The following is an 18,223-nucleotide window of genomic DNA, read 5'->3' as shown; positions in this document are numbered from 1 at the left end:
GGCAATTTTTAGTTGTTATTTCACTCTTTGGTTTGATCTTATGATGATATTCAGAGTTGCATAGGAATATAAAATACTGGTGGTTTGTTAGATTGGGTTTAGGGTTAAGGGTTTGTATTCGTAGTGCTTTTCCAAGATTACTTTTCCTTGCATAAAGTGCTCCATAGTGCTTTTACTCATGTAGGTTTGTTTAGGTTCTGTGCCTTTACCTGTAATTATTACGGCATGAAGAGAAGAATGTAGGAGGATTGCCCTGTGGTCTTACATGAGTGCTGAATGTCAGTTTAAATAACAAAAGTGTGAGCTGGTCTTAGTTTCTATAAATTCTAATGTCCTTGTAGAAGTAATAATGTTTATTTTCTATGTTATATGAATTGTTCCGATATATTTGCTTTTCAATATAAATCTTCCAGGCTGATGATCATGAAATCCTATTGCAGTTGAACTAGAAAAACAAAGCTTCTGTGATCTTAAAGCTTTGAACAACACAGAACATCACGTGGCTTTCAAGGTACTATCTCTGACACTGTACATTTTTTTGTCCCTGTATTTGTACTGCTTAATCCCTTCTTGAATTTTTTTTATAAGCATCTTCACAGAAGTGTGCTATCTTTTTGCTAGGTCAAAACCACTTCACCTAAGAAGTACTTTGTAAGACCCAACACTGGTGTGTTACAGCCTTGGGATTCTTGTGTTATCAGAGGTGCTACATACTATTTTCCATCTTGATAGGAACTTTCTTTCTCTTATAAGTAAGAATTTTGAAAAATAAATGGATGCCTTTAGGATAGACAGTCCAATATGGTTGTTAACTTTTCAAGGTGTATATGGGTGTAAGCAAAAGCAAAAAGCATATCAGATTAGTTTTTTTAACTAAGATATGTCTTAGCTGGATCTTATACTAGTTTGCAGTTATATATATAAGCTCTGCCACTTGTTCCTTCGCTTTTTGACATGAAATTTCGGCTTTTAACTAACTTTTGGATTTGTAGTTACCTCCAAGCTCAACGTGAAGCTCCTTTACATATGCAATGCAAAGACAAATTTCTCTTGCAGAGTGCAATTGTGCTTCCAAATACTGATGTTGATGAGCTTCCTCCAGATACAGTAAGAATTTTGACACACAGAATAGTTATGTTTCTCTTTATTTATTCGAACTTATATTGATAATGTGCAAAATGGTTTCATCTTGCATTCAGTTTAATAAGGACAGTGGAGAGACAATAGAGGAGTGCAAGCTTAGAGTTGTATATATTCCTCCTACTACAGCTCAAGGGAACTTAGAAGATAAAGCTTTAGAGAACTCCACACAGAGTTCTGATGCAAACTTGGTGAGTTTAATAAAATTCTGCTGTTTCTATGGTTCAGTTTTGTAACTATTCTGTGGGATTTGGCTGAATTTGTGTGCACAACTAAGTATGCCTGTATGCTCATATATCTGTTTGCGTGTGATTGTGTTAGTGCTTATATTTTAATTGTTTCTTGTGGTTTCAATGGCAAAGTTTTTTAAATATTGGCAAATTTATGTTGGAGCCAAGGTTCATGTAAACCACAAGAAAGGGAAAGTAGGACAGTTAGGCAGTAATGACGAAGTGGGGCAGTTATGCAGTCATGATAAGTGGAAGAGTGGAGATTAAGGGAAAGTGGGGCGGTTATGCAATTATGATAAAGTGGAAGAGTGAGGATTAGGGGAGGACAAGAAGTAGGGAACATGGGAACATGTGGGAGCAGTATGAATTGAGCAAGTATAAGGCGAAGGAAGAAAATTTGAGTTTTTGCAGTTTAGCTGTGGGCAGCCTTAGGCCACACTTTCTCGAATTACCAGTTCATCCATGTAAATACCCCTTTATCAATAAAATCAAACTAATTTACTCATTTTCTTCAATTTCCTGATGTGTTTGAGTGAGAGTTGTTGGGTTCCTAACAATTTCATTTTGCAATATGTTTTATTATATATTTCATTTGTTGAAATAAAAAATCTTGCAAGATAGTGCTTAGTTATACTAACAGCCCTTGTTGCACTAAAACTAGCATGTTTACATGTTCATCAAAAGCAAAAGGTTGAGGTCAGCTGTTTGTTATGCATGAATTGTTTTTTATTTAGGAAATTTGGGAAGTTTTATTTTATGTGGTATATCCATTACAGGCAGCATTATGGATGGGCTTTGGGCTGTTTGTAAACTAAATTTGAATAGATCTGTGAATAATCTAAACTGGGGTGTGAATGGATGTTAACACGAAAAAGATGAAGACTTGGATAGAATATCCAGTTGCCATTTTCTTGTTCTGTGTATCAAGTTGTTCACATTCATAGTTGACTAAGTATTAGCAGTTGTGCTGGCAACCGTAAGCACTTACTACTCTTTGTCATTCTAGTGTCCATTAGTTTATGATTGATATTGTAGCTTGATTTTATTATTATTTTTTTTCTAAATCAGGTGATTTAGAAAGTTGGTGAAATAAATTCTGCCTTTTGATTTTTTAAATTAACTCCAGTTCCTTCTCTGCTGGACCAAGATAGATCATAGTGTTGATTATTTCAGTCTAAAAACTCAAGTTTACAGTAGCCTGGCTCATCCCCTGCAGTTTTTGTTTTAATTTTTAAAATTTTTTTTGGTGCATTCTACTAACGTATGCACAGTTAATGTTATTTCTGTTTACCCACCTGCTAACTTATGCACATTTCAAGTTATTTTTCTTTACCCTTCTGCCTTGTGGAGATGTACAGATTGAATCCATACCGATAAGTTTTGGTGCACCTAGGATAAGCGGAGACATATCATTATTTCTATTTTAAATGTATGGTCATATTTCATCCATCTCCTTTTGAGTTGAGTAGGTTTGACTTTTAACTATAGTTGGACTCTCTGAATTTAGAAATAGGCAGAGGCATTTCTTTTAATGGAGGTCTTAAAATTGAAGCATGAAGAGGGCTTTTGACAAATTTTAAGAGATATTATGATGATTTTAAGAATTTTAAGGAAGGTTTTCAACCAGTTATGAAACCAGTGGACGGTGCTTGTATTGTAATCGAACTTTAGAGAGGTTAACACAATCTCCTAAATATGTTGTTGTGAACTTATTTTGGAGCAGCTAGTGCCCATATTATTTGCAAACATATCATTATTAGTAACACCCTAAGTAGCATGGAAACAGTAACGCTAAAACGTATTTTTTCAAAAATATAAGAAACGAAAATATGGGAAAATGTGTAAATATAAAAATATAGGGGTTTTATTATAAATATAAAAAGAATATATTATAAAATAGTACAATAAAATTTCTTTAAAATTGTCATACTATTGTTTTATTTAAAAATGAGGATCAACAACCCATCTCTTGCCAATTTTTCAACTCTGGCCTAAACACAACCGTCTTCTCTGCTGACTCATAGGACTCACTCACAACTCTCATATCCCGATCCATATCTAATTTTTTATAGAAATTTTAATAAGCCGACTTAGCATTCTGGATTAACAATATTTGTGATGAAACACCTGCACGGTTTCCTCTTACACTGCCTCTGTTTTAGTTGACAAGTTTCGAGACGTTATTTTGCACTCTTACAATTGTTAGCTCTTCTAGTACTTCTATCTTTTGCCACTGAGTATATGGGAAGCTCTCAACTAGAAGAATTTCTCAAGAAATCATTAATGTTAGAAATCAACCTTCATAAGTGTGGTGAAGAACCCTTCTTCAATTGTCAAATACACATATTTTGTTTGAAGAAACGTGTTTCAAAATTTTTTAATATTTCCGAAACACCCCAAAATGTTTCGTACTAGTTTCGTGACAGTTTGAAAATGAAAATGTTCCAAAACGCAGAAACGCACCCTTTGGTGTGTTTCCGTGCTTCCTTGGTAACACCTAGTCTTTGGAATATTTATTTGTCAAAGTGGCTTCTTTTTTTTTTTTATTTGTTTCCATTTTTAATTTTTTTTTAATGTGGATTTAGACTTTACAACGCCTGAAGGAAGAAAGAGATGCTGCACTTCGACAAACACAACAACTACAACAGGATTTGGTGTGTGTTCCTTTTTGATGAATATGTTATTTTATTTAGGAATTGATTTAAATTGAGTTGGTTCAAGCTCGATTTTCAGCTTGGCTTGCTGGAGCTTGAAACAAGTGACCATGGGTCAAGCACAAGCTCGAGCCATGGATAGGTGATGCTATCAAGCTTGAGCCATGGGGATGTTCATTTTGATATGCTTGCGTATGCAAATAAAATGACGTTGGTCAAATAAAACAATATTGTTTGCCGTCAATGTTACATTTTGTAAATAACATAAAATAATGTCATTTTGTTATATGGTCAAAATAACGTCATTTTGCTCAAAGTTTATAAAGCTTGGCTCGCATGGGCCCGAGTTTGTATTTATAGTTTAGAGCTCATGTGAGCCTAGCTCAAGCATCACCCACCATATCGAACTCAAGCTCATGTCCTTAAAAACTCATCGAGTTCAAGTTCAACTCATCTTGAATCCACCTACGATTGTATTTTGAGGTACTTTTGTAGTTGATAAAATTCCAATTATTGATAAATTGCCAACGTCCTACCAAAGTTGGTTTTTTTAGAAATACCTATATGCATGTAATCACCACATCTCAGAAGTGAACCATAGTGACATGTATCAACCATAGAAACTCAACTTAGGCTTGCAAGTAACTTCCCTGTGAATTGTCAGCATGTTGTGATAATTAAATGAAATAAAAATCTACAAAATGAATCTCTGAAGACGTCAGCTTTTAGTGAAATATATATTTGGCAACTACAAAAGAAGCAGGGATTGGGATTCCTGGTTGATGAAACCTATGTGAGATATATGTTTGTAGGTACTGAGGATGAATGTTTTAACTGGCAGCTTTCTGAAGTTACCACAAATATAGCTTTTAGAGTGAGCATACTTACTGCCTTCAAGTCTCCCTTGGTCATATTGACTATTGATTTTCCTTTTATACTTACATTCTAGTGTTCATAAAATTGGTAATTGAAACATAAGTTGTGTAGATGTAAATCACAAGCATAAAAAACTGTTGTGTAGATAAGTTGTTTCAGGCTATATGTTTTGTGACATGTACAGAATTAACAACTAATAGATCTTCTGCTTTCCTCTTTTAGGACATGGTGAAGAGAAGACCGAAAAATAATTTGGGCTTCTCTTTGATGTTTGCTGGTTTTGTTGGACTGATTGGATTCATGGTGGGATTCTTCTTGAACCATTTATTGTCTTCACCGCCCACCACAGAATGAGTTGACTCAAGTAATGACCGCAGGAGCGAGTGTTGTCTATTTCATTTGTATAATTTTTCTTGTTATGTTGGGTGGAAAGTTAGCCTGCTTCCTTCTTTTTGTATATTGGATCTTTGTCAAATTCTGCCTTGATCCGTTTGTTTTCTTATTTGTTTTATTCAATTTTTATGTTACTCTTAGCTCGAAACTCGGAAAATGGCTTCTTTGTGCTTTTTTTTTTTTTATTTAATTTTTGCATTCTTCAACTCATCTGTTTTGAAAGTTTCAAACTGATTTTTAAGTTGAAGGGTGATAATGGATTAAATAATATGTTGATTATCATTTAAGATATGAAATTTGAAATAAATTTTGCAACTTTGTTGATAATTAAGAGCAATAAAATTTTGTATATAATTTTATATATAAATAATAATATGTCATCATATAATTAAATATTATTTTATCTTTAATTTAAAACTATCTAATCATATAGTGACGTATCATTATTTATATATAAAGTTTGCATATAATATTTTTTAATTGGCAAATCCTGAGGATAGTTTGTATTATTTATAAAATATTGGGTTGACCTTGTAATTTTATAAAATCTTGGGGAAATGATAAAATATAAAGTTCTGGGAACCCAACCTAAAAATATTAAGAAGTTATGGGAAAATAACCTAAAAAATTCTCGGGCTGCTGAGGTTCCACTTTCAGAAACATCCATATGCTGATCTGGATCCTGAAAATTTAAAGTTTAGCGGGAACTTCGCACGTGCTAGATCTCGAATTTCAATCGTGCCACATTCCCGCCTCAATCTCCACATCTTCTCACTGGATTCTCCAAACTTGTTTTATTTTCCAACCCTAGCCCTTCTCGCTCTGTACTCCACTCCTGATGCTAAATCACCAACCCACCACCGAGTCATCATCGGAAAAGGCATGGCACGTCCTGGCTCTCCTACTCTCCCTTGGCCGACCGGCCCCGCTTGCAGAAATCTCTTCCCGATGCACGCTCTTCCACGCAACTCCCGACCTTATCCACTCACTCTGTCAAATTCCTTACTCTCCCATTTCACTTAAGAAGGATTTCTCTGTCACTCCCTCTGTATCCGCCTTCATGTCTTTCACCGAATTCGTTGCCAAAAATATTGTTCTTCTAGATTCGCTCAAGCATCGGATTCACTATGGGTCCTGCTCCGACAACTTCTTGCATGTGCTTTATAGGAAGCGAAAACGATATCTATTTGACAATTCTGATGACAGTGAAGGTTTTTTTTTTTTTAAATTCTTATTTATACATTTTTTTTTTCGACTTCTGTTTTGTATTTTGGATTTGATTTTGTTTAATCGGTGATTTTTTCAGTACTTTTTCCTAAGAGAATTCGAAATACTTCTGCTAAGGTAATTTACTTTAAGAGTTTAGTAATCTTAGTTCATGATTTCTGGTTGATTGGATATTTATAATATAGGATGCTTTGATTCTTATTTTTAAATCAGATGTTACAATGTAGGACTTAATTGCAGTTTAAGTCATAGAGAAATCAGAAACAATTTTTTGGTATATTTTTAAGATTATGAATAAGTTTTTTTGGGATATTCTGAACACTTTTTAAATTTTTTAGCCAAGCATATGCATCCGTTTTCTTATGTGGTTCTATAAATAAATACATCTCATTCATATTGTAGATCAAACTTGATCCATATTCTTTCTGCCTCCCATTAAGCAAACTCTCATAAGAGCTGGTATGATCAAAAGGGCTAGTATAGCTTTTGTGTAATATTAATGATGTAGAATTTAGTAAATCATTGCTTGCAGGTATTTCATCAAATAACTGATGGTGTCAGCGGGAGCATACCAAGTGGCATGTCAATCATGTTAAATCAAGTGATGCTTGAGCCTCCCTTATTTTTTAAACTCAGTTCTGAGCAGTTAAGTTTAAAGCTTAAGGAAGTTGGAAAAGTCGAGGGTGAAGCAGATAAGAATATATGTGCACAAAGGATAGTGCCAAAAAGGTTAATGATTAGTGGGTCTAACTTGGAATTGGATCTTCCAAGTAAATCGTTTTGTGATAGGCATTTGCATCAAAGCATAAGTGTTAGTGCTCTGTATTGTCCAGAAGATGCCAGTAGAGCTGCAAGTATTGCAGCAATTGAATGTGAAAGAAGTACTGAAGGCAAGGAGGAAGAACATTTAGTTGAGTTAGATAGTCTGAAAAGAAAAGAAACAGTCTACCTGGAGTTAGATACTGCTCTGATTGATATCCCTCTTGATAAAGAATCCAATAAAACTAGTAGTTTGATTTCTGGTGGTACTGAGCTAAATTTGGATAAGGATCTAATTGCTGTGCATGTCAATGACAGGGCTATCCCATCAGCAACAAAGCTTCCTGTTGCCAATAAGTTGTTGAGGATACCATTGTCCAAGATTCACAGGGTTGAAATAAATTCAAAACAACAAGCTCTCAACAAGTCCTTAGGGCGACCTAAGGCTTTTAAACACTCCCAAAGATCAGCTCCACTGTAAAAGAGATTTGGTGTCAGTTGGTGTTGGCCTGAAGGCAACACAGAATCAAAATGACATACATATTAAAGATCACAAGGGTAACCCCACCTCTCTTTCTTCGAAGGTAGGCTCCTAAATTGTAACAGAACCACATCCTTTTTGTGCTAATTATCTGATCTATAATTTGTATTATTAGTAATGATACTAGAGCTGTTTCCCTGAGTGAAAACCAGAGTTATCATTTAATTGTTATTTAGATGCACTGATTCTTGCTTTGTAGGATCAGGCAAAGCCAAAAGTACTGCCTAACTTTGAATCATTTATTGTAGAAGAGGAAGAAGGTTCAGGTATTGTTTGTTTTTTTGGTCTGTTCCTGTACATGCCAACCTTGTTATCCTTTTGTGGATTTTTTTTGTAACCTTCCTTCCAATCAGGTGGCTACGGCACAGTTTACAGAGCACGGAGGAAGAGTGATGGAACTATAGTTGCTATTAAATGTAAGCAAGACTACTTACGTTTATTTTTGCTTACGGATTTATGTCTGTGGTTGATGCTAATACAATGACACAATAATGATACATGCTTGGGATCCTAGACAATCTTCCTATTCATCTTGCTCAAGATATATGGAGTTTCTTGGAAACCATGTTGATCTTGTTTTATATCTGGTTTCCATGACAAAGCACTCACAAGTCACACTGCTTTCATTTTTCTAAGAAGACAATGCTTTAACTTCATGAAATTATCAATCAACTAAAGCAGGAATGTATGATCCCCTATTGACATTTTTTAAACTTTATCAAATGGAGTGTATTAATTTGACTTCTTAATACTGAGTCTGAGTAATCTAGTTGATTCATCCATGACTAGAAGGTACCATCAAGAATGTTGGGAATCTATGTCACCAGTGCATGAACGCATATTCTGGATTTGTATGATAGTTCTTGGACATTTGTGTAGCTTTCATTCATGCACTAGCATTAATCATAGTGACTTTTCAGTAGCACATTCACATGGACACTTATGGGCATGTCAAGGACTAGGTTATGATAAGATTTTGGGATTATCTGTAGGATTATGTTGAAAATTTTGTCAAATTGTGCATAGGAGGGAATATCTAAACTAGTTAACCATGAGTTTCCTTAAACAAGCCCTTAAATAGCTTCTTCTTGCTTTAAGAAGGAAAAAGCATTAATGTGCATCCAGTATTTAGAGGATTGCAGCAAGTGTTATCTAAGATAATTGCATTTCCTTGATTTCAAATGTCTTGTTCATGTCTTGCAGGCCCTCATGCAAGCGCCAATAAACACCATGTTAACAATGAATTGAGAATGCTGGAGCGGTTTGGGTAAGGTTGCTGATTAAGCTTGTTATATGAAGTCTCCCTGTAGTTTTGACTTTTCAGGTAAAAAAGTTGTGAATTATAATATGCATATGATATTTCCTATATTTTTTTATTCAGGGGGAAAAATTTTATAATTAAATATCAGGGCTGTTTTAAGAGTGGAGATTCAGATTGCTTTGTTCTAGAGCATGTTAAGCATGACAGACCTGAGGTAATTCTTAGATGTTCAGTGGCTATAATTTGTTTGTTCTTCTGTTTGACTCTTACTTTTGCTTTGTATTAGGTTCTGAAAAAGGAGATAGATATATCTGAGATACAGTGGTATGGCTACTGTATGTTCCGAGCACTTGCAAGTTTACATAAGCAGGTCTGCAGTTTGCCATATATGTTCTACATAGATTCACATTTTTACTTGAGTTACATGTCTTAAGATTGTTTATACATTTGCAGGGAATAGTTCACAGAGATGTTAAGCCTGGCAATTTCCTTTTCTCTCGTAAGGCAATTAAAGGTTATCTTATTGATTTCAATCTTGCATTGGTTAGTGACACTTTTCTTCATTGCCTTGTATGCTTTCTTTATTTGTTTCTACTAATCTTTTCTCCCTTGTTTTTATTGGAGAAAATTGTTGACTTGTTTTGTTCTTCACTTTTGCAGGATCTGTATCATAAGTATGGAATTATAAGTAAGCCTCGAAATCTATCTATTTAATATATCAGGAAATAAAACTGACACATTTAAAAAATGAATACCTGACATACTTCAACTAAGGGTGGTTCTGTATCTGATAGACAAATGGTAGCGATATAAGATCATCTAATAAAATAAAAATATTAAGAATGTCAGACAGTTGCTAATTAGATTATTTGCTTAATTGATCTCTCCCTTACTTCTCTTTTTGCAAATTGTCTCTATTTAGCCATCTTCTCTCTCTAAATTCAAGTTATAAAAAGAACACTTGTCTTCTGAATGAGCACAATGTGTTTGCTCCAAGATTCCTGGTCTTTTTACATGGTTAGACAATAAGAACTAACGTAGCAATATTTTACTTTTTGCAGACAAATCAAAGGTGGGGTATGATGTAAGCTTAAATCATGTTACTCTTCCTAATGCCAAATACATGCCTCCTGTCAATAGTAGGAAGGTTCCAAGTGCAAAACCTTTGGCTGCAGTCAAACAAGAGGCAACCAAGGGCTCCAATTCTACTTTAGCACATAAAAATTTGAAGAGAAAGTCTGCAGGACAAACAAAAGCCTGTAACGACCTGGGTAGTTGGAGTGTGATCAACAGTCAAGGTGCAGATGGCTCAGGGGTAACCTCTGTTAAAGATGTGAATAGCACTAAGACTCCATCTGCGGAAAGGTTGAGAGAACCTTTGCCATGCCATGGTAGGAAGGAGCTCATCAGCCTACTAAAGCAAGCAATACAGAGTCCGAATGATCAAGCATCACATTTTCCAGCTCCTAAGAGAAAGCGGGTTGCTGCCCTTCCTGGAAAACCGGATAGAGAGCTTGTATATCTTACTCCAATGCCTCTGCACTCAAGTGGAATTGCTGTTACTGGAGCTGGCTTGAGGAATAAAGGTTTGCTTCATATGTTGGATTTGAACATTGATAGACTAAACTGTATTTTTTTCCTGTATTTAAACATATTTTTCTTGTTATTAGGAAATGATAAGAACAAGAAAGAAGGTCCTTGTGCTGGAACGAAAGGATTTCGAGCTCCAGAGGTGAGGCATCATAATCAACTTAATGCTTTAACGCTGAACCATTCCTAGGTTACCTATTTTATTTTCCCCAACACTTAATGAAAGACTTGGATTTTATATTAGTTAGAAAAAGAGTTATCCCGAATCACTCCAAAGACTCACTTTAAGACACTGTTGCATGCTAATTTCTATGAATCATGAAGTCTCAAATCAATTTGTGAAGCTTAGGAAAGAGATGGAGTGGCAGATTGTTTGTCTTTTGGCTCAAATAATCTAATCCTGTTTTGCCCATTAAAATTCTCTGCTAGTTGTATTTGTGCTTGGAGTGTCATCAGGTTAGTAATTTATAATACCAATCAATCCAAGGATCTCCTTGTGAACCCAGCCTGTTTTACAAGGACCTAAAATAAACTTCGAGTTTATCACTGTGGAAGATTTTATGGCTGCTAGGAGAGAGGACTACAGCTTACTTGGCATTTTATTAGGTCTCTCTATTACAAATGAAGCCTCATGTTTATTTGTTTGAGCAGGTCTTGTTTAGATCTCAACATCAAGGCCCCAAAGTTGATATCTGGTCCGCCGGGGTCACCTTACTCTACCTAATGATTGGAAGAGCACCGTTTGTTGGCGATCCTGAACAGTAAGAATCCCTTTGATCCAACACGTATCATGCAGTTTCATAACAGTAAAACTGATTTTGCCAACCATATCTGTTAACATCAGGAACATAAAGGATATTGTAAAATTGAAGGGTAGTGAAGATCTGTGGGAAGTTGCTAAATTACACAACCGAGAATCGTCATTCCCTGAGGTATTCATTTGTTGTACTATGATGTATTAAATACCAAATTAAATTAATTATAAAGATGCATATTAGTTAGTGCCATTTTATTGTAGGACCTCTATGATACAGAGTCTTTGGCACCAATGAACCTACGAGAGTGGTGTGAAATGAACACAAAGAGAAGAGACTTTCTTAAAGTAATCCCAAGTTCACTTTTTGATTTAGTGGACAAGTGCTTGGCGGTGAACCCAAGATTGAGGCTGAGTGCAGAAGATGCTCTCAAACACGAGTTCTTTGCTCCATGTCACGAAAGCCTGAAGAAGCACAAGTTGCTGAGGCAGGGACTCGCCCCTGACAACACAACTACCCATGAATCACAAAAACAAATCGTTGCAGGGCCTGTGAAGTCTTCTCGGTAGCTAGTATTTCGACCTGTATTAACTTTCAGAAACTTGAATCCATAGTTATTGCTAACTCTTTGCTTGCAGCTGTTGTGGTTGTTGCATTGCCCATTCACAATTGCTGTGAAGGTATGAGGCAGCCAGACTAACTAGCTTGCATTTCTTGTTTCTATTATTAAAATCCCTTTGTAAAGTTCTTACTGTAGAAATTGCAAGTATTCAAATAGGTGAATAAAAACCAAAGTTTGTGCTTATATTCTTTCTTTCTTTCTTTCTTTATCCTACTAGACAAAAACTAGGTAGACCACTTAACAAGGGAAGCATGGACTGAGAACGTTGGACAGTGGGAGTCATTCAGTTGAGGAAGTGAAAATCTGAAAGACACTCCCTCGGAGGAATAAAATTCTACAAACTGGTACTCTGTAGACTAAGTGTTCTGTTATTAATAACATACTGACGCATAAAGCCCTACCCTTCGCCAGGATTCTTACATGGTTACGTGTCAACGTATGATTGGTTCTATGACGTAGCTAAGTAGCTTCATGAGTAAGAACGGCAGATATTAGTTTTTGCTTCGTAGCTAAGCGATGATCACAATGAAATGATCTCTTGCTTGTCACCATCTCAATTCTGTCGACTTTACATAATATAGTATGTCCCATCAATACATGCGAATTTTCCAGATAACTTTATCTATTTCCATTATTATCCCATATTCTCATAGATAATTCTAGGGCCTTCTTACTTTTCAACGGTCAACGTGACCCGGCACTCACCCGAAAGATTTAAGTCGTTCACACATTCACCGTGTAAACGGGTCTAGCTCAGGTATTTTTTATTTAAGTTAAAATCACCTTCTCGCCCTATCTTTTTGGCAACGCAAAGAGCCAGCCCTAGTTTGCAAAACTATCAATGTGCCACCCAACATTAAGTTAAGCTGATATCTAATTTGGCTGATTTTGACTAATAAAATACCAATTTTATACTGATAAAAAAATTTATAATATAAATTAAACAATTATTTCAATATAACATCATGAATAATCAAACTATGCCTAAAATCAAACAAAACACAACTACACAAGCCATTCAACACAAGATAAAAATCATCATCACAAAATATAATCTCTTCATCCACCAAAATTCACACAAAACAAAATGAAGTGATATTTCTTGAAAACACGTTATTAAAATATTAGTTTTTATGCAAATTTTTATATTTCTATAATAGGGCTTGATGAGGGTTAGGGATGATAGTTTCTTAAATCAAGGGTGGACAATGTTATTCAAGCAAAGATTGGGCTGCACATGTGCTGCCAACTAATTTCCAAGCCCACCTAACCGCTTGAAAGGGACCTAAGGCTGTACAAATCGTAATTTAATTACTAGGCAAGGGTACTATTGTAACTCGACATAGCCTAGAAATTTCGAACGAAACTTCCTTGCCTTATAACTATAAATATCACAAGAATTCCCTTTCTCTTTCATTACAATTTTATATATTCTCTGACTTTCTTTCTAGGCAATTTTCTCGTGATTACTCTTGATCGAAACAACAATGGATGCTTTTTCCTCTTTCTTTGAGTCTCAAAATTCTTCTCGGTGGAACTCCTTCAAGAACTTTAGTCAGATCTCTCCCGTCGTGCAGTCTCATCTTAAACGGGTAAATTCATGTTTATTAATTTCCTCGAGAAATGTAATTCTATTTCGCTAGAAAATCTAAAATAATGTGATCTTTATCATAGTTCGCTGTAATTTCGATAGGATACTGTGGTATCCATAATTTGTTTCTTCATACATCTAGAAGGTGTAGTCTTATTAGAATATTTAAGTTTGTAATATCTAGGTTTCTATTTAAATCTAGTTTGTTGCGTTACGCTTTTGGTATAGATATTTAGTTTTCTCGCAAAATTGTTAAATGTTTTTATGGTCCAATGGAATATTGAATGGAAGATCCTTGTTTGGTTTGCTGTTAAAATTGCAAGTCTAGAGAGGATTCCCAGCACTTAATGTTATGGGTTTAACTATTATTCAACCAATTGTTTTTTCTTTATGCATCTACACCTTTAGCTCAGAGAATAGGTTGCTCTCTTCTGTAAGATTGTGTGTTTTGCAATTAAGATTCCGGTATATGTTTTTGTTCTCATTGAAAGGGGCTTCTGCAAATATCTAGGTTTACCTTTCCTTATGTTGTGCCCTTGTTGCATCGGCCACTGGAGCTTACCTGCATCTCCTCTGGAACATCGGTGGTCTCCTTACAACTCTCGCTACGCTAGGATGCATTTTTTGGGTGTTGTCAACCCCACCTTATGAAGAGGTACTGTCACAAGATTTGTGTTCCTGACTTCTTGGTTCTATTTCTATAGATGTTTCTGGGAACTCACTTCTCATTTTGATGTGTTTTCCGTGGTGGGCAGCAAAAGAGAGTCGGTCTAATGATGGCTGCGGGCCTATTTGAAGGAGCCTCCATTGGTCCTTTGATTGATTTGGCCATTCAGGTTGACCCAAGGTACATGTGCAGTTATGTTTCGTTGTTTCTATTGTATCTTAACTTTAAGCTTTGAGATGTGGTTTTACATCAGTTAGATTATGGTGTTCGGGTTATTATTTGATAGGTAGTTCCCATAAGCTGCTGATACAATTTTGTAATTTATTGGTTTAAACTTGGTTGTTCAAGAGGACGTCTATTCTGATTTGTATGCTGAGATTAATTTGACCGATGTTTCGATATACTAGAATTTCATTAGATCTGCGAGTTTTTTTTCTCATCTTTCTTATATTCCTCTTCCCCGGTTCTATGCACATTTGACTTTTCGGGAACTATGGAGTTAATGCCTAAATTTCATACTTTGTGTGTGCCTCTAACTTATGCTATTGGTTCAGTTTTTCAAACGTAATTATTGAGCATTTAGCTCTTTACAAGTGCTTGGATGATCCTTTCACTGTGGTGTTCTTCCTCAGACTAATTTTTTTGAGTTTGTTATTTGTGTTTCCAAGTAATTTAGACATAATACTATGATGGAGTTTCCTATCAGTTGGTGTATCATTGAATTATCTGTGCTGATTATGAAATGTCTTTCTTGTTACAACAGCATTCTGATCACAGCATTTGTGGGAACTGGGTTGGCTTTTGCATGTTTCTCAGTAGCAGCTATGTTGGCTAGGCGCAGAGAATATCTATACCTTGGTGGCTTGCTCTCATCTGGTCTCTCCATGTTATTCTGGTTGCAGTTTGCTTCCTCTATCTTTGGGGGTTCAACAACTCTGTTCAAGTTTGAGGTGAGAAGATGATTGATTATTGACTTTCTTATGGTGACAATCTTTGTTAGGTTAGTTTGATATTGTTGTTTGCAGATGCAATTATTCAATATCCTTTTGATTGTTTGCAGCTGTACTTTGGGCTGTTGGTGTTTGTGGGCTACATTGTGGTGGACACCCAGGATATCATCGAGAAAGCTCACTTTGGCGATCTGGACTACGTGAAGCATGCCCTGACCCTTTTCACTGATTTTGTTGCTGTTTTTGTCCGTATTCTCATCATCATGGTGAGTCAGAATGCCAGGGGTATTATTGTCACCAATTTTGATTTGTATCACTTGATCAACAGTCTTTTTCTAAGCATAAAAGATCCTGTTATAATTTATTATGGTTCATAATGTGGATCATTTTTGTTGAACAGCTGAAAAATGCAAATGAGAAAAATGAGAAGAAGAAGAAAAGAAGGGATTAGAAGTCTGGGTGGCGGGTGAACTCCTCTCATTTAACTTTGGGTTGCAAACGGTAAAAGTAATGTATATATTCGTTTTCTTTTTCTCTGAACTTTGTTATAGTTAACTAAACAAAAATGTGTTCATCGAGTGTTGGGGGTAATAGTGTCTGTATTCCCCTAATTTTGGTGATTGTATGAGGCCGGATTTTTCCCTCATGTTGACATGTCGGTTTCTGCTCTTTCAATAAAGCCACTGTTTGCAGTGGTGAATTGGTTTGCTTAAATTTGTGGTATTACTAGTACGGATGATAACTATAAACTCTGAATGCACTCGTCCTCTGACCTGAGGGGGCAAAAAAATTCAATTTCATTTATATCCTCATAATTTATAGGCATATACACGATTGATTTACCCGCATTATCGTTTTCCTTAGTTGCAAGGCAAACTATTTTGTTTTTGGTTTGATCGTTAGTGGACTTATTTCCTTCAGTCTGGACAGCCTTGGACCAACCAACTGATATCTCTTATGTCTTCACCTGATCCACCACAATTTTTGCCCACCTGATCAAAATCTACGTTGTCCTATAAGTCTAGCACACTTCACAGAATTACAAATTGCCTCTTTGTTCTTACATGCTGAATCTTTCAATTGATTGCAATTTCATTGCAACAAATTTTTTTTGATCTATATTAATTGTTTTTGTAACAACGGTTGGATAGTATTGAATTGAATGAAAACTTACTCTTAATATATGTATTCTTAATATATGGAAGTGATGAATGTTTACCAATGTATTGTACCATGTTATTAGCAAATAACCCTTTAGGAGATCTATCATTATTTTTTTATGACACTATGATAGTTTCAATCGTATTATTTGTGTTTTAAGTCAAAGTAATATTAAGAGTACGAACATTTTTATAACGACTATTATATATGCATTTAGGGTTTTTACAATCATTAACAAGTGTTGGTCCTTTTGTTACAAATAAAGGAATAATGAAGAAATATTATCTTATTAATATAACAATTAAATAATGGGTACAAGCTATAACATGTCACTCTATAATTAAGTGTTGGGTGATTTTAAATTATAAATAAAATAATATTCAATCATATGGAGATATGTTATTGTTTTGCACATTATTTATGTGTATAATGTTACTCTTAATATAAACATGATACAAGTTATAAATTAATATTAACATATTAACCAGATTATTGGTTTTAGAACACTTTATTAGACATTTCATTACATAATTAGGTGATGTTGAATAAATGATAAAATAACATTTAATCAAATGGTAATATGTGGTTATTAATACAAATTATTATTCTTTGTTAATGTATATAGTCTCCTCAAAGACCTTACTAATTTATTTAACAAAATTTTATGTTGTAAAAACACAATAAATAATTGCTAAAATTTTATGTGAAATGTGATATATTTGATGGATCTATTTTTAAAATATCATAAATTAATGTTAAATTTAAAATATATGATTTTGTCTCTAATATATTGTATTTGACATTTAATATAAGGTACTCGATATACTCACTATAAAAAATACAATATATTAAGATACAATATATTAGAGAAACATATTTGATTAACGATATTCATTATATTCAATTTTTTAGAAATATAATAAATTAAGATTAAATGTAACATGGTTGATTTTCAAAGTATAAAAGGTAAGCCTTTGTAATTATAAGGTCGTTGAGTCATAAAATTAAAATAAAAAAAGTTAAACCTGTGTAATATATTTTTTGATTTATTTACAAGTACATGGGAGTTATGCCTATAAGGTAATTAGGGTTGGTGGGCTATAAAACATGGAAAGTATGTAGGGCTAGATTTGGTAAGTTGAATGTGAATGGGCTATTTCATACATGTTTATTGCATTTTGCATAGTTGGAAGTAAAAGGCATATAAGATAACCTTTTCAATGGAGGATGACAAAGTTTTGTGTATAAATAGAGATGTCTATAGGCATTTAGAATCAGAATTCATTCAGTGTGTGTAATGCTTATGGGATTGAGGTGGGATTTGATTTCCCATTCGAGCCTACAAGCATTACATACTACTTACACATAGAGATTCAAAAATATTTTTACTTGTTCACTCGAAGATTCTATGTTTCAATCACTATGCAACTTCTAGAGCATTGAGGTGGTGGGATTGATTTGTTTTTCTTTTCCTTCTCGATGCTACAAGCATTGCCTAGTGCTTAAACTTAGATACATGTAAATTTGTAGTTCCTTTTCATTTTTGTTTATTTTTCTATCATTTTATGTTTATTATCATCACTATAAATATTTGTTTGCAGTCGTTAAAGGTTATATGTGGATATTTTTTATGCTTTTATATTGTACAAAAATTTTAATGTTTTTTTTTTCATTTTGAAGTCTTCTCTAATGAATTTCAATATCAAGTAATTGTATAAATATCTCATGTATAATATTATCTCTAATTTTATACTTATATTCTATTGTCCTAAAAATATCAAGGCTAAAAGACTTATTCCCACCTAA

At 34.4% G+C, this 18,223-nt stretch overlaps 4 protein-coding genes across 5 annotated transcripts; all 4 read left to right on the top strand.

The window, feature by feature from the left end:
• Positions 1–265: 265 nt before the first annotated feature.
• Positions 266–5,438, top strand: LOC123210825 (vesicle-associated protein 2-1-like). The gene is made up of 7 exons (XM_044629313.1): positions 266–278; positions 441–511; positions 622–707; positions 996–1,107; positions 1,200–1,331; positions 3,956–4,024; positions 5,123–5,438. Exons 1-7 carry the CDS (start codon positions 266–268, stop codon positions 5,252–5,254), a joined length of 615 nt encoding a protein of 204 aa, XP_044485248.1. The 3' UTR covers positions 5,255–5,438.
• Positions 5,439–5,932: 494 nt separating this feature from the next.
• On the top strand, positions 5,933–7,760 carry LOC123211474. Its single transcript, XM_044630227.1, has 3 exons — positions 5,933–6,504; positions 6,600–6,637; positions 7,053–7,760. The coding sequence occupies exons 1-3, from the start codon at positions 6,132–6,134 to the stop codon at positions 7,758–7,760; spliced, it is 1,119 nt and encodes a 372-aa protein (XP_044486162.1). The 5' UTR covers positions 5,933–6,131.
• LOC123211472 (cell division control protein 7-like) lies at positions 7,740–12,368 on the top strand. Of its 2 annotated transcripts, none has more exons than XM_044630225.1 (13): positions 7,740–7,863; positions 8,020–8,086; positions 8,174–8,236; positions 9,024–9,087; positions 9,202–9,295; positions 9,368–9,451; positions 9,535–9,624; positions 9,742–9,769; positions 10,143–10,667; positions 10,752–10,813; positions 11,323–11,432; positions 11,516–11,603; positions 11,690–12,231. In XM_044630225.1, exons 4-13 carry the CDS (start codon positions 9,071–9,073, stop codon positions 11,993–11,995), a joined length of 1,404 nt encoding a protein of 467 aa, XP_044486160.1. In that variant the 5' UTR covers positions 7,740–7,863; positions 8,020–8,086; positions 8,174–8,236; positions 9,024–9,070; the 3' UTR covers positions 11,996–12,231. The 2 variants fall into 2 exon arrangements, 1 of the variants encoding a protein (XP_044486160.1); XR_006501418.1 differs by lacking the exon at positions 7,740–7,863 and adding an exon at positions 12,266–12,368 and having other exon boundaries at positions 8,026–8,086; positions 11,690–12,106.
• A 1,108-nt stretch (positions 12,369–13,476) lies between these two features.
• On the top strand, positions 13,477–15,970 carry LOC123211476 (bax inhibitor 1-like). Its single transcript, XM_044630229.1, has 6 exons — positions 13,477–13,640; positions 14,151–14,294; positions 14,395–14,486; positions 15,070–15,256; positions 15,367–15,522; positions 15,657–15,970. Exons 1-6 carry the CDS (start codon positions 13,536–13,538, stop codon positions 15,705–15,707), a joined length of 735 nt encoding a protein of 244 aa, XP_044486164.1. The 5' UTR covers positions 13,477–13,535; the 3' UTR covers positions 15,708–15,970.
• The last annotated feature ends 2,253 nt before the right edge of the window (positions 15,971–18,223 follow it).

This window comes from Mangifera indica, chromosome 3 (assembly GCF_011075055.1).
Source record: "Mangifera indica cultivar Alphonso chromosome 3, CATAS_Mindica_2.1, whole genome shotgun sequence".
NCBI lineage: Eukaryota > Viridiplantae > Streptophyta > Magnoliopsida > Sapindales > Anacardiaceae > Mangifera > Mangifera indica.
The sequence above is the reverse complement of the archived record's forward strand: the minus strand, read 5'-3'. Positions and strand labels throughout refer to the sequence as shown.

What these genes read in the sequence shown, in the direction of transcription:
- LOC123211472 (XM_044630225.1), top strand. An exon ending in TTAAGCATGACAGACCTGAG is followed by an intron (nt 9,296 to 9,367) that starts GTAATTCTTAGA and finishes GCTTTGTATTAG; the next exon opens with GTTCTGAAAAAGGAGATAGA. An exon ending in TTGATTTCAATCTTGCATTG is followed by an intron (nt 9,625 to 9,741) that starts GTTAGTGACACT and finishes TCACTTTTGCAG; the next exon opens with GATCTGTATCATAAGTATGG.
- LOC123210825 (XM_044629313.1), top strand. An exon ending in ATGAGCTTCCTCCAGATACA is followed by an intron (nt 1,108 to 1,199) that starts GTAAGAATTTTG and finishes TCTTGCATTCAG; the next exon opens with TTTAATAAGGACAGTGGAGA. An exon ending in AACAACTACAACAGGATTTG is followed by an intron (nt 4,025 to 5,122) that starts GTGTGTGTTCCT and finishes TTCCTCTTTTAG; the next exon opens with GACATGGTGAAGAGAAGACC.
- LOC123211474 (XM_044630227.1), top strand. Translation starts at nt 6,132, where the DNA reads ATGCTAAATCACCAACCCACCACCGAGTCATCATCGGAAAAGGCATGG. An exon ending in CAATTCTGATGACAGTGAAG is followed by an intron (nt 6,505 to 6,599) that starts GTTTTTTTTTTT and finishes TGATTTTTTCAG; the next exon opens with TACTTTTTCCTAAGAGAATT. An exon ending in TTCGAAATACTTCTGCTAAG is followed by an intron (nt 6,638 to 7,052) that starts GTAATTTACTTT and finishes CATTGCTTGCAG; the next exon opens with GTATTTCATCAAATAACTGA.
- LOC123211476 (XM_044630229.1), top strand. Translation starts at nt 13,536, where the DNA reads ATGGATGCTTTTTCCTCTTTCTTTGAGTCTCAAAATTCTTCTCGGTGG. An exon ending in TGCAGTCTCATCTTAAACGG is followed by an intron (nt 13,641 to 14,150) that starts GTAAATTCATGT and finishes GCAAATATCTAG; the next exon opens with GTTTACCTTTCCTTATGTTG. An exon ending in TCCGTATTCTCATCATCATG is followed by an intron (nt 15,523 to 15,656) that starts GTGAGTCAGAAT and finishes TTTGTTGAACAG; the next exon opens with CTGAAAAATGCAAATGAGAA.